At 34.3% G+C, this 14,747-nt stretch overlaps 2 protein-coding genes across 2 annotated transcripts; one reads left to right on the top strand and one right to left on the bottom strand.

Annotated features, from left to right (window-relative positions):
- Window positions 1-597: 597 nt before the first annotated feature.
- LOC141679577 (uncharacterized) lies at window positions 598-1,906 on the bottom strand. The gene is made up of 3 exons (XM_074486043.1): window positions 1,657-1,906; window positions 1,561-1,590; window positions 598-1,337 (listed from the first exon to the last, which is right to left on the bottom strand). The coding sequence occupies exons 1-3, from the start codon at window positions 1,904-1,906 to the stop codon at window positions 598-600; spliced, it is 1,020 nt and encodes a 339-aa protein (XP_074342144.1).
- Window positions 1,907-9,366: 7,460 nt separating this feature from the next.
- Window positions 9,367-11,936, top strand: LOC141680146 (uncharacterized). Its single transcript, XM_074486449.1, has 3 exons — window positions 9,367-10,079; window positions 10,921-11,215; window positions 11,583-11,936. The coding sequence occupies exons 1-3, from the start codon at window positions 9,435-9,437 to the stop codon at window positions 11,642-11,644; spliced, it is 1,002 nt and encodes a 333-aa protein (XP_074342550.1). The 5' UTR covers window positions 9,367-9,434; the 3' UTR covers window positions 11,645-11,936.
- Window positions 11,937-14,747: the final 2,811 nt, after the last annotated feature.

The raw sequence follows: 14,747 nt of genomic DNA, 5'->3' as shown, positions 1-14,747 counted from the left end.
AGTGATTGGCCCTGGCTCTTATTAATTGTCATTGCATAACAAATCTGGAGTGGGAACTGAATTCTTTTAAACTCAAAAGGCCAGCTGGTATCTGTTGGAATCATCTCTATCCTCGGGATCAAATGTTTTGACCCAACATGGGATCCGCATAATATTTCACACTCAATACTATTCTTCTTGAAGGATGTCACAATCATTCGCGTGTCATTACACAATCCCATAATTTGGTTTAAATTTCTCATAAGCATGACAACGACGTCAACCTTGATGTTTAACTCGTGCTTAGGAATGCAAGGCATATTTAATGAGTTCAGGTACTCTACTGGAAATGCTGATCTGAAATCATTATCTTCATCACCAGCATCGTCAATTGAATCCTGACTAAGATATGTGTGTAAAGTTCCAGGAATTTTCTCAAGAATGTTGTTATTGATGTCGTCCACCACAACATTAGTTGGTGTTAGGATAGCTCTTGATCTTAGATAAGGATGTGAAGACATGTTTTTTAGAAAATTCGGGTAAGTAATTTCAAAAAGACTTTCTATAGGATTTTGCGTGGTATGAACAACATATTGATCTGTAATCTTTATTAGCATTTCACCAGTGTTTGCATCTAAAGTTCTCAACTTTACCATCGCCAACTAAAAGCTGCCATTTACTGAAATCCGCTATAACCTTATTCTCTATTTCTGTATTTCCTGCATGAAGCCGCATATTTTGCTTAAGTAAATATACTTGGAAAAATTCCCAAATCTTTGATTTATTGAAGGTGGAACCTACTACTTCAGCTCTGGATGCCTTTGGAATCACGGGTAAAATCTGCCTATAATCTCCGCCAAAAACTACTGTGATACCACCAAATGGCTTCTTTGCTCTCCTTTTGTCAATAGAAGACATTATATCCCTCAAAGAACAGTCAACAGATTCAAAGGCATGACGATGTTGCATTGGCACTTCATCCCAAATGATTAAATCAGTTTGTTGGATTAATTCTGCAATATCGGTTCCATGTCTGATTTCGGCAGTACTGTCCTGATCAAGTTTCAAAGGAATATGGAATCTTGAATGTGCAGTTCTACCACCAGGCAACAATACGGCTGCTATTCCACCTGAGGCAACAGGAAGCACAATCTTTCCTTCTGAACGAAGGTGACAACATAATGTCTGCCACAGAAATGTCTTGCCGTATCCTCCACTTCCATATACAAAGAAAATACCACCTACCTTATTATAAACATTTTGTATGATAGAATCGTAAACGTTCTGCTGTTCAGGGTTGAGCATTCCATGATTCTTTTCATGCAAATTTTTCAGTTCTTCTTTATCATATGAAGTTTCTTCTTAGAGTAGTCTGTTAATAGCATTGCTAAAATAAACTTCACTTGGAAATGGCATTGTCGCGTAGTCCTTCAAACTCTTCCCGATGTCATTAAACAATTTTATAATTTCTGTGGGAAAAAATATATATGAAGTGTTATGTTAGTTTAAAAGTATACTACATATAATATCTAAAACAGAATTATGTTAATTATTCAGGTAGTATGATAATGAGATATAAACCTGCAAGTGCATAATTCTTCAAATCTTCGTCTGATAGGTATAGATGAGGATCATTAAGCATATGTCACCTGATGATGAGAATATTGTCTGACATACATTGCCAATTAGCTTCCCAAAGTCTAAGTGAATCTGAAATAGGACTATATGCCAAAATATTGACAAATATTGCACGTAACTGTGGAGGCAATGATGTATGGGAGTTCTCGGCAATTGCTTCATGCCATTGGTTATCATTTTGTAGAAGACCAAGGGTCGCACATGCTTCCTTGAATGTTTTGTGGATATGTCCATTAACAGTTTTAAGATCTTTAAAAGACCCGGAACATTTCTTCCTAAGTAACAACATGCGGAGATATAATAGTTCACCACTTGATGAATGCACTTCAGAGAGTCTCCCAATAACATCTCCTCTTTTCCTTTCTTTCCAGATACCAGGTCGAGGATGCCAAATAAATTTATTTGGAAATTCAGAATAACTATAATTCCTCGCATTTGGGAAAGTCTGATTTGCATCAAACCATGCTTCTAACTTGGTTTTTTTTATATTGCCTTATCGCAAACATCCTCCAAGACATCTCCAGCCTTAAACGAAACATGCTTCTCGCCTGGTAAATGTATCGGTAACCTCTCTACCGATGGCCAACGGAAATGAATGTCAAAAGCAAATATCCTCCAAGATGCTTCTGACGCGCAAACATATCTCACATCCAAATAATGTTTTACCTCATCAATCGGACCTTTTGGTGCTTTTTTTGGGATTGTTGCAGAAGTACATGTACGTGTTTTCCTCAAACACATTGTTGCCGTGTCATGACCTTTTAGACAATATTTGAAAATGTACTTTAATGATCTTGAATTATTGAAAATCTCCAGATTCACGTGACATTGAAAATGCACCAAAAGATCGCGATTGAATGGGACAACAAAGCGATTATCAAGATTGACCCCCTTCTTGTTAATGGTAATTCCAGTCCTCCTTCTTTTATATATGGGGAATCCACACTCATTAAAAAATGTATGAGAATTATACCTGTAACAAAACATATTTAAAATTGTAAAAAATCTGGTAATAAAATTGGAGGTATTATCAAAGTAAAGTATTTATAATTTAAGGATCTTAATGAAAATACCGCTTAGGAAAATGCTTTATACAGTTGCCTTTGACCATGCATGAAGATTTAGTATAATCAGGACCACATGGTCCGTGGATCATATAATTGCTCACAGCATTATATCCAACTGGATCAATTTCTGGATCGGGAATTTCAGCTGATACCATTTTATCAATTTGCTCAGTTGTTTTAGGTCTATCGTCGGGGTGCAACCAAATTAATATAGGAGCGTGAGGCAATCCACGCTTCTGGAATTCAATTACATGCATCACTATGGAAATATTGTAGAAAAACAGTTAGTACCAGGCAAAATATATACTAAAAGTGCATTTTGAAAGAACAATTTAGGAATAATAAAATGAGTATAAAAAAACTTAGCAAAAATGATACCTCCTATACATCTGCCAAAACAAATTTTCTTTTTAATCATATCCATAAGTTGACCAACCTTCATTTTAAAGACTCTGGCTACAACATCAGGTGCATCAGCAACATCAACACTAGGCATATGTTTTAACATGCGCTCAATTTCGGGCCATTTTGTATTAGTGGTCATAGTAAGGAACAATGAAGGATGTCCTAAAGTTAGACATATTGCTAATGAGTCTTTAAAATACTGAGTTATATAGCGCTTACTTCCGGTGAATGAAGCGGGAAGAATGATTACTTTACCAATATTGGATGGATTTCTATCTCCCTTTTGCATTGCATCTCTGATATTATGGTAGATATCAGATCTTATAGTAGTTTGATGGTCTCTAATCCAGTCCAATCTGTACTGCTCAATTACGGTGAAAACATCCACAACATATTGCTGCCATAAACGACCTCCAAGATGTGGTGTCAAACCTGTTACAGTAAAAGGTATAAATGAATCGAATATAAACTAATTATCACAAAGTTGAACAGCTGAATGAGAAATTATACTTCTGTTAAATAGCAAATTTGTACCTTCTGAAAGACGTATCATTAGTTTATAATTATAAAACTCTCTCACTGTAATATACTTTCTAGCACCTTTTTCGTCAGGATCTTCAGATTCGGTAACTTCTACGTCTCTCTTAGAAAGCTTCACAGGTCTATTTAATGGGATCTCACGGTAATATCCAATATCTCCATGAGGGAAAAGAAATGGATATTGAAGTTGCAAGAAATGTGGATCGGTCTCAAAAATCCTCTGTAATCCGTCAATTCTAGAATCAATGACAATATCTCGACAGCCTTTTGTATAAGGAGAAGTAACAATCAATCATGCTACCTCATTTGATGGAGCAATGTGATTTGGTCGGCCACTTACTGAACTCGATGAAATCAGAACCAATTTAAACTCATCTACTGCATTTTGCCTAACCCTTTCGCAAGCCATACGAAAACCTTTAACCAACCTGTTATGCTCATCCAACATATGCAACAAAGATTGTACAATTTCTTCATTAACAGCATCCCTGCCATCATTAAATGCATAGATCCTGTTGTTGATTCCGTCCTCTGTGTCATAGATATAAAGCTGAAAAAACTTTGGAGTGTTATCTTCTATTAGGACCAGACTTCATATATTGTGGTAATTAACACCTTGAACCTTGAAGCAATATGGCGCACCACCTCTGTTTACTGAATGGTCAATCTTTCCTCCAGTAGAACTCATGGCAAACATGCAGTTGTAAAACCTTATGTTTTGTTTGAAATGCTTAAAATGAACACCACCAGTAAGGAGAGTAGCCAGAGGTTCAGGAGGCTGTTTCTCTTTATCCAGTACGACTTGACCATTTTTACAATAAAGAGAAAATGTTGGTGGCTTATTAGGAGAACTCTTATTGTTTTTTCGTGATTCCACATGACAACATCACACTTCGAACAGATTTTATCAGGAGCTCCAAGATCCAAGTATCCGTCCCACATAGATTGATTATTGCTCAAATATTCTTCATCAATATCCTCAATATCACTTGCCATGTCTGTCGAAAAAAATGCAATTTTTTTAAAAATCATCATTGAGCAAAAGTAGGTGATGTTTCAGACAGTAAAATAATTACTAATGTTCTGCAGAATTAAACAAATTATTCGAAAATAAATAATTGTGATTATTATATATAAAGGGCCTTTTGTCGAACATGAACTCTTATTGTTTTTTCGTGATTCCACATGACAACATCACACTTCGAACAGATTTTATCAGGAGCTCCAAGATCCAAGTATCCGTCCCACATAGATTGATTATTGCTCAAATATTCTTCATCGATATCCTCAATATCACTTGCCATGTCTGTCGAAAAAAATGCAATTTTTTTTAAAAATCATCATTGAGAAAAAGTAGGTGATGCTTCAGACAGTAAAATAATTATTAATGTCCTGTAGAATTAAACAAATTATTCGAAAACAAATAATTGCGATTATTATATACAAGGGCCTTTTGTCGAACAGTAATAATTTGGGTTAATACCTCCACATGTTGTATCACTATCGATGGTAACATTGTCTACAACATCGTTGAATTCATTCATTAAATTTTTTTGCCTAGAACTTTCACCTTTTTCAAATGTACTCTTTACATTTGCTGTATTGAACGACGAAGGACCTGGTGATAGTTTTCCATAAAACTTTTTTGAATGATTCTGTTCTTCTTCACTGTTAGCAACAATTTTCTTTTTGACACCTTTTTGTTTGTGAACGGTTGTCACACAGGATTCAGGAATTGAGAATATGAGAGAATTATTTCCACTGCTGTTAATTTTCAGAATTTCGGCATTTTTACTATTATGTTCTGCATGATATACATTAGTAGATGCAAAGTATTAAACATGACACATTGTTTAAATAATCCTTCAGAGTTTTGTAATTCAGAAATAAGCCACAAAATTTGATACCTTTGAGAGGAACGTTTGGCGATATTATGCGTAGAAATTGATTTGTACTTTGTTCACCTGTTTGAGAAGAGGAATCAATTCCTGAAAAAATATAATATATGATACTGAAATTTTTAGAATTTGACATAATTTCGTAATCAACTGATAAATCCGGAATTGCATTTTATTTAATAAAAAATTACCTGATGATTGTGTATTAGTTGCTGAAGAAAACTGAATATTAGGCGATGACGTACATTGTCCGGATATTTTTCTCAAATCTGGTAAGGTGCTACGAAATACACCGAGATTTTCTTTGTTGAAATTCTTTAGACGAATCCTAACTTTATGCACTACATAGAAGATGGGAAACATATTTTAGCATCTGCGCTGATAAACACTCATACATAGAATGAAATAAGAAGTTAATGAAAGTAATGAAAATTAACTTGATTTTGAATTTGATGGAATATTAGGAGATATATTTTGATCAAATCTTGATAGAGGACTCGACAGACACGATTGTGATTTTTTTACGTAACAGGCTGCATCATAGATCTATTGTTCATTGCTGCAACTATTCCCACAAAATCCACAATTTCAAAAGCAATTTAATAACAGATGTATCAGAAAAATGAGATATATCAAGAATTATACCATTAGGTTCTTCTAAACAAATTATGTGGCTTTCAAGATTTTCTGCAAGAGAGGTCTGCAGAACACTTTGCGTCTGCTGTGTTAACCATGAATTCTGAGATGAAATACTACCTAAAGCATGTCTCCGCTATAAATTCTGGCCTTATAGATGTTAAAAATAGTAATCATGAAATAAATCCAACTAAATTTTACCTCTTGACGATCTTAACGATATATTAGGTGGCACACGTTCATCAGTTCTTGACAGAGGAGTTCTCATTGGATGGCCTATATTATTAACTGAAACACAACAAATATAGGAAAATTGATGGCATAATTATAAAAAGGTATGATACATCTCAGAATGGAGTAAGAATGATACCATTATTGTGCTTTGGTGTCATTCTATTGCTTTCTCCATCTACTAAGGTGTTACGAAAAACACCGAGATCTTGGTTGTTCAAATTCTTTGAACGAATTCTTACTTTTCGCACTACATAAAAGATGAAAAATAAATGGAAGCATGAAACATGACCAACATCTCCTAATAGGCTGGAATAAGATGTTGATCAAACTATTTTAAAATTAACCAGGTTTTGAGGCTACTAAAATATTAGGAGATATATTTTCATCAAATATTGAAAGAGGACTCTTTAGAACACTTTGTGGCTGCTGTTTTAAACGTGTAAACTGAGATGAAACAGTACCTGCATGAAGTTGTTAATCAGTAGTAATGGGTAAAATCCATCCTTATTTTACATATTGATGATCTTAATAATAAATTAGGCCTAAATTATTAACAACACAACAGATATAATAAATGATCGAAGATAAAATTGGAAAAAATGTATAATACCAATCAGAATGGATAAAGAATGATACCATTATTGTACTTTGATGTCATTTTATTGCTTTCCAGATTTGCTGCAACTCCGCTATGTAAAACACCTTTCGAAAACTGTCTTATTCCTGAGTTAATAGAAAATTCAAATCACAATTATAAATGCACGTATTAAAAGAATCAGACGGATAAACAATGATACAAATACCTTGCTCTGGTGTCACGCTTTGATCAATAATTGATTGCGGAGTTGTTACACAATGACCTAATTTATTATTAACAGCAACACGACACATATATGCAAACTGAAGATATCATTACAAAAACATTATAATAACAATCAGAATGGATGAAGAATGATAACATTGATGTACTCTGATGTCATTCTATTGCTTTCCAGATTTGCAGCAACTCCGCTATGAAACACACCTTTCGAAAGCTGTCTTATTCCTGAATGTTAATAGAAACTTCAGGACACATTTATCAATCCATGTATAAAAACAATGAGGCGGATAAACAATGAGACCAATACCCTGTTCTGTGTCACGCTTTGATCAATAATTGATAACGGAGTTCTTACAGAATGACCTGTTTTATTAACATAAGCACATCAAATATATGTATAATAATGTACATTATCATTACTCATATGCTCAGTCGGAGAAGATACATGGTATGTTACATAACATGGTCTGTCAAACGTATATACACATCAACCAATCTGAAATTATTTAGAGAAAGCTACGTGTATCATATATGTTCACTGAATTTGTGAGATTCTTGTCCACATTCTTCCCACGCGTACGACGTTTGACAACTGAATTAATACATGAACATTATTATCACTTTCAATAAATGAATCAGAAATGGAATTAAAGTGTACACTACCTTGATTCTCTGGTTCTGATGGATTTTTAAATACATTTTCAACATTGCCTCCACGAATACGTCATTTTGAAACTATAAGAAAATCATGATCAAATCAGATATCTGCAAAACTATGTTATTATAAGTAAACTGACAAAGGAGATGAATACCTGATGTACTTGTTCCTCGAGAATCCATTCGGATATATTCAGTAAATCATGAACCTGGTTTTAACAAATGAACAACATATTCTGTAAACTTGTATGACGAACATGATACACATCAAATCTTCATCAAGAATTTTATGAAAAAATTAGGTCATGCTTGCAGAGTATGAGAGAGAATAAGGAAACCAATAATTATCATTGAATTAATGTTGTAACAGATGTGAGAAAATCATGCAAATCTTTCCTTAGATAAGATGTTTAAATTTTAAAATTCAAAAAATTTCCATGTTTAGTGTGTTGATGGGTAAAAAAATGGGTAAACTTATATGGATATATCCATGGATATATAGATTTTATACTTAATATGGGTCATGGGTAAATTTATTTACCCATTGAGTATATTTTGTGGATATATCCATGAATCTAGTGATTTTATACTTAATATGGGTTATGTGTAAAAAAATTTACCCATTTGGAAAATGGGTAAATTAAGGAGTACACTTTAAGAATATATAGATAGATAATCATTATAATTTAATTATTTTTATTAACAGTTTAGTACTTTACATTAATTATATTTATCATATTATAATTTTAACACAATTCAATAATACAATGTTCAAAATTTATCATTTTGAAGGGATATATTCATTATACCAATTATATTCAAGGAAAAATCGATGTTAAAGTTGGTGCAATTGAGCACGAAAAATGTAAAATATTTTCAATGATAACACTACCGTAAAATGTTATAAGGATATCGTTCGATCAAAACTACACAAAAATATTGTTAAATAAGAGTTTTCGTAAACGCCAAATTTACAATGACAATGATTGTTAATCGTATGTGAAGAAATTTGTTAATAAATTTAGAATGACATTTTCAGAATATACATACAAATCAATATAAAGAGTCACTTATAAAATAATCATAATTTGCGTATCCTGAAAAATAAATTATAAAACAGATAATACGTATGCATGTAATAATATATATACATATAATTTGTCTGTCATCTTTTATATTGAATTATTATATTTACACTATAAAAAAAAATAAACTCATATCAATATAATAAATATCGAAATTTTATGTTTAAAAGAACAATTAAATAAAAGAGATCATTAATATTGAAAAATATTAGCATGTTAAGATACTGATCATATAACTAATTTAATACTAAGTTATTTATTATTATATATATCTTTCATTTTAGAAAAAATTAATAATTATTATACATAATTGCTAAATACAGTAATATTTTGCTCCGTAAAGTAACAAGAAATTATAGTGATATCCTTAACATATTTATGGAGAAATGCCAACTCATGCGCCTAGTTTTCTAAATAGAAAAAGTAGGGTTTAACAAACCCCTCTCCTCCTAAACCTCCCAAAACAAAAAGAGCCATGTCAATCGTAGCTGGTTCATACGAGCGATTCATTTGGGGCTTCAAACTCAAACAATTCAAATCCTCTCAAACTCTAACCCTAACTCCTCTTTTCTCTTTCCCCTCTCACATCTCTCCCATCAAATCCCTCGCTGTTTCCGGCACCGCCGCCGTCTCCGGCGGCTCCGACGACACCATCAAAATCTACGACCTCTCCGCCTCCTCCGAAATCGGCTCCCTCAATGACCCCACTTCGACAGTCACTTCCCTCTCTTTTGTTTCGCTCGAGTCTTCGTTTCCGAGGAATCTTCTCGCGGGTTTCGATGACGGGTCCGTGTCGATTTACGATGCGGACCCCTTTGTTTTGTTGAAGAATTTGAGTGTCCATAAGAAGGGGATTAGTGATTTGAGTGTGCATAAGACGGGCACTTTGGCGTTGACCGTTGGGAGGGATTGTTGTTTAGGGATGGTAAATTTGGTTAGGGGAAGACGGAGTTTTTATTGTCGGTTAGGGAAGGAAGCGTCGGTTGTCAAGTTTGATGGGAGTGGGGAGAAGTTTTTTATGGTTGTGGATGATAAGGTTTCGGTTCATGAGGCGGAGGATGCCAAGTTGGTTTTGGAATTGGAGGCGCAGAAGAAGGTTCTTTGTGCCGCTCCGGGAAATGTATGTTGGTTTTGTTTTGGTATCATGTTATTTTATTCTGTTTTAGCTTGAATTGTGTGGTATACTATACTAATATGTAGAAATTGTTTGCTGATATGTCCGAGCGAGCGTCTGTTATCTGATATGTTTTGACCAGTATGAAATGTAGTGTGACTTATATGTTCACTTTAATATTTTTATCGGTTGTTCTGTTCTAGGAATTTGGGCCTGGCTGATCTTAAAATGCTTTTCAAATTATGTTTCATTGGACTCGTTACCGATTTAGCAAAATCTACCAGTAATTACGTCAATAGGAATATTCTATAATTGGCTTAAACATGTCACGTACTAATTCCTGTAATAGTCCTGCCTTACCGACTCCTCTAAAGCTAATCCTATTGCATCAATATCCTTTAGCTCGGAAGCTGCTCTAGGCCATACTCTATCTATACTTTGTGCTTGTTAGCTGTGTGTAGGGCTAAAAAAACCTATACATAAAATTTGGGAAGCTGTAATGTCTGGTGACTCTACAAGCGTACACAGATGAACTCTTATAGGCATCAATTTGCCTTCATATATGGTTGTGTAGTCATTTTTTTAATTATTATCAAGCATGTTCTCCAAAACTCTAGACCTTGAGGTGCTTCATCTCACTGCACTGCGGTGTATAGCAGTCCACGTCGTTAATCAGCGAATTTAACTGATTGCTAGAGTCTTATAACAATATTTCATTACATAATGTACAGAAGTATTCATTTTTAATGTTGCCATAGTCTTAAAAGACTGAATTGAAAAAAATCAATCTCATCTCCATGCCTTGGTAGGAAATCTCATATCTTAAAATTTACTTTTGTTCTGGCAGAACGGAATTCTTTTTACCGGTGGCGAGGATAAAAATATTACAGCATGGGACACAACTACTGGAAAGATAGCATACTGCATCGAGGATGCTCATTCAGCACGGGTAAAAGGTGTTGTTGTGCTCTCTAAGAGTGATGGTGCTAGTGATGATGATCCATATATAATAGCATCAGCTTCTTCAGACGGAATTGTACGTGTTTGGGACGTTCGTATGGTTAGTCAGGAGAAGACTAGTCCATTAGCTGAGACTAATACAAAATCAAGGCTAACTTGCCTTGCCGGATCCTCAATCAAATGTAGGTGTTGATTCTTTTTTATTTCAACCTGATCTATCATAGTGTCAAATGAACCACTTCATTTTTGAAGTGAAGACATTAAACAGGTGTGCACTATTTCAGATACACCTGATACTTGGCACTTTCAGGTCCATAAAAAGTGCATAAATGGACTAGAAAGTTAAGTGTTATGTGTGATTGTTGGAACAGTGTACACTAACTGGCAACCAGGTTTTAAGTTCATGGGTACCAATTATAATCTACTCGTACTCTTTTACATGTAATCTTCTGGTAGTCATTAGAACAACTACACTGTGCTCTTCTGTTATATTGGCAAGTTGCTTGGAATGTCCTAATTTTGGTTTACACTTCTCCTTCCATTTTACAGCATTTAAAACACCCCAGGTTGGGAAAACCAATAAAAGTGAAGACCAGGATGCATCCGAGTAAGAATGCTCTGTTGCCTCTGACAAGGAGACATTTTTGTATGAAAACAATAGGGGATGAAACTATCTTGGGTATCTACATATTAGGTTAAGCTTTTGTTAAGTTTGTTTAGAATTCTTGACATAGAAGCAAATTTTCCTTCTTATGGTTAAAGATTAAAAAAAGAGAGATCTGTTTAAGAGTTGTGAGAGTTTACATGATAGGTGTTTTTACCTTTTTTTGTTGAAGTAGTTGGAAGGATTTCGATTGTAATATGAATTTATTTATCATTTGTAATAGAAATGCATTTGGTGTTCTTTTCTGTTTTAGTTGCTTCTGTAGAAATTCATTTGGTTTTTCCTTTGTGTTTGGAATTACCTCAATCGAGCTTATCTTTATGACTGTTAGTGCAGGTTCAATATTGTAATATAGGCTTTACCATATTGGTAGACACATAATTTATCTGCAGAATTGTGGGAGAAGAGGTTGCAGTTTACAAATCTTGATTTGAATTTTGATGTTTCTGTAATGACCCCAGCTTGAAAGAGACTTTAAACAATTCTGTTACCTTATATATTACTTAAAATTAATTTAAGAGGTAATATTTTAGGTCAGTTTGCTTGAAATTTTAAAGTAATTTGTTTTAATAGATTAGATCCTTTTCTTTTTTTTAAGGGTAGTGCACAAATACCTGATAAACTATTGTTTTTGTCCTAACTTGGTTTACAATGAGGAAATTATAAAAATTGAAGTAATGAAGTAGAAATTACCGCAGCTTCAGCATGGTCTTACGAGAACAATTGTGAACTAGCAATTGATGTGAAAATATTACTTCTAGCAAAACAATCAGTTAGAATACCTCTAGCATTTTTGATGGTGTTGCTACTCTGTTAAAGATGGATTGAGAGGTGTTAGAACCAGCTCAAAGGCGACTAGTATCAGGAGGTTATCAGGTTAAATAGAGCAGCTAAACGGTCACATGTATGACATTGTGGGACCAAAATTGTGATGAAAGTTAAGCAACGTTAGTTTTGCAATTTCGGGACCATTGCCATGGAATATTGCAATTGCAATGAGCACAACAAGAATACCTGGAATGACTATGGTGCTCCATCTTCTGGCTGTTGCCATTCCACCAGCTGTTGTAGGGTCTCCTGCCTTGGCAGTGGATACTAAAAGCAATAGCTTCAGAGTCTAAGCGAAGCAATTTCCAACCCCGAGGATCACGGGTAAATGTACAGGTAATTGTATTGAGAGCAAATAAGAATACACTGGGAGTCTAATAACATTCCATATGCTCCCGTATGTGCCCAGTACAGTGAAGACTACCTGATTTAGAATAGCAGAGAGACTGTGAGTTCAATTTTAACCATACAGATGACTGCAATGATCTAGGATGAAGAATTTCTACAACAAGGTTATGCACTAATATAACCAAGTTTACTGTCAAGTGTTAAGGTTACATGACACAGCTTACACAAAGAGAGAAATGTACAGATTCAACTTAGCAGCACTTGGCCTGTTAACATGCTACCTAAACAATTGTTTATTTGGCACAAGAAAATCAACTTGTGAGGTTTTAATATATGGATGTACAATTATTTACACGCGTCATTATCATTGCAGCTGAGCAGCTCTAAAACGTTCATTAGACATCCGAAAATATCAGGTTCTTGTTTAATTGAAATTCTTAACCAAATCCACAATTGTTTCAAAGTTCTTTCTTCTGTAAGAAAAACAAGAAGAGAGGGAGTGAGAATCAATGGAGATGGGTTGCTCTTACTTTAGTTGTCTTGTTGGCTCTTGGGTTTGCTTCGAGACCCTTTTCTTTCAACCCCCTCCTCTAAATCCTGTCACTGTTCTCAGGTAAAGATACTAATAATTCTTTCATTTTATGTTTTAATACGTGTGTATATATATATCGGTCATAAGTGTTTGTGTATATGTTTTGCTAATGAAGTGGAATGGTCCGTTGTGATAAAACTGTTTCGAGGTAAGAAAGTGAATTTTGTTGCAGGGGTCACATTAAAATAGTGGAATGGTGGAGGATTGTTGTTGTGAATATGAAACTGTGGATCATCTTAATGAGGACGGATTGCATCCGCTGCAGGATCTCGTGAAAACTCCGTTAATTTAATACTTCAGGGTATGTTATTGCTGCTCAATTTGTTTAAGTACTTGTTGCATCTTTGGTAATAACCGGAATTCAGGAACTAGGTTATAATCTTTCTTGGTTAGATGAATAATATTTGTTTTGTTTACATGATTATTTTGTTTTTAAGTGCCTGTCTTTTGGTTGTTTATTGAGATTACTAGATTTATTTTGACCTGGTACTATTCGTGGTGGTAAATATTTGTTGTGGATTGCGTACTACTTGAACTTCTATGCTTGTATTTACGTGAAAGAAATACCCTCGAAAGATTACATTCTGTGAATCCTTTATTTTGCGAGAAATTTGACCATAAATGTTCAACTAGGGTATATCACATGCCTTCTGATAGCATAATAAGGTCTGCGGCTTCAAAGGTAACCAGAGTACTGAACTTGTACATAATTCGCGAAAGAGAGCAGAAGAAAACAAACCAAGTCTAGTTGTGTTTCCAAACTTTATCTTTCCGGTTGGATATGTAATCAGGATTATGTCTCCTGTAACCTTATATTAATGCAGTGACGATTTAGCTCAATTTTGGCTGTCTATGCTAGTGTTAGCTTAACATGATTTTGTTTAGATTGTAGATGACTGATGCCTGATGGACTGAAAAATCTCAAGATACTAATGGACTGTCTAGTAACTGTGTATCTATTTCTTGTAACTATATTTTCCTGTGCAATTACTCTTGTATTTCTCGCAGTGTAGATATTGTGCTTTACTGACGAATTTAATTCATCAATTCCTTCGTCTTGTTATTTATCAATACAACTTTCTTCTTTGACATATTTCTGAGATCCCTAAATGACAATTTTTCTTGTAAATATTAGCAGCCTGCAGTTGCGACATGTCACTAGTTCCTTCAGTTTTCAGTAAAAAGATTTATCATCATCTATTTCTCTTTCTTTATTAGTCGATACGATGTTGCATTCTGGAGTGTCTTGATGTTTTAGAAGTTTAAGTATAGCCTGGTGAAT

This window comes from Apium graveolens, chromosome 8 (assembly GCF_009905375.1).
Source record: "Apium graveolens cultivar Ventura chromosome 8, ASM990537v1, whole genome shotgun sequence".
Lineage (NCBI taxonomy): Eukaryota > Viridiplantae > Streptophyta > Magnoliopsida > Apiales > Apiaceae > Apium > Apium graveolens.
This window is presented reverse-complemented; position numbering and strand designations above follow the sequence as displayed.

Bases quoted from the DNA above. Each gene is read 5' to 3' on its own strand.
- LOC141680146 (XM_074486449.1), top strand. From the start codon at position 9,435: ATGTCAATCGTAGCTGGTTCATACGAGCGATTCATTTGGGGCTTCAAA. The intron at 10,080-10,920 runs GTATGTTGGTTT...TTGTTCTGGCAG, and splicing joins TTTGTGCCGCTCCGGGAAAT to AACGGAATTCTTTTTACCGG. The intron at 11,216-11,582 runs GTAGGTGTTGAT...TCCATTTTACAG, and splicing joins TGCCGGATCCTCAATCAAAT to CATTTAAAACACCCCAGGTT.
- LOC141679577 (XM_074486043.1), bottom strand. From the start codon at position 1,906: ATGTTGTTACTTAGGAAGAAATGTTCCGGGTCTTTTAAAGATCTTAAA. The intron at 1,591-1,656 runs GTATGTCAGACA...TATACCTATCAG, and splicing joins TTGGGAAGCTAATTGGCAAT to ACGAAGATTTGAAGAATTAT. The intron at 1,338-1,560 runs GTTTATATCTCA...TACTCTAAGAAG, and splicing joins GAAGAATTATGCACTTGCAG to AAACTTCATATGATAAAGAA.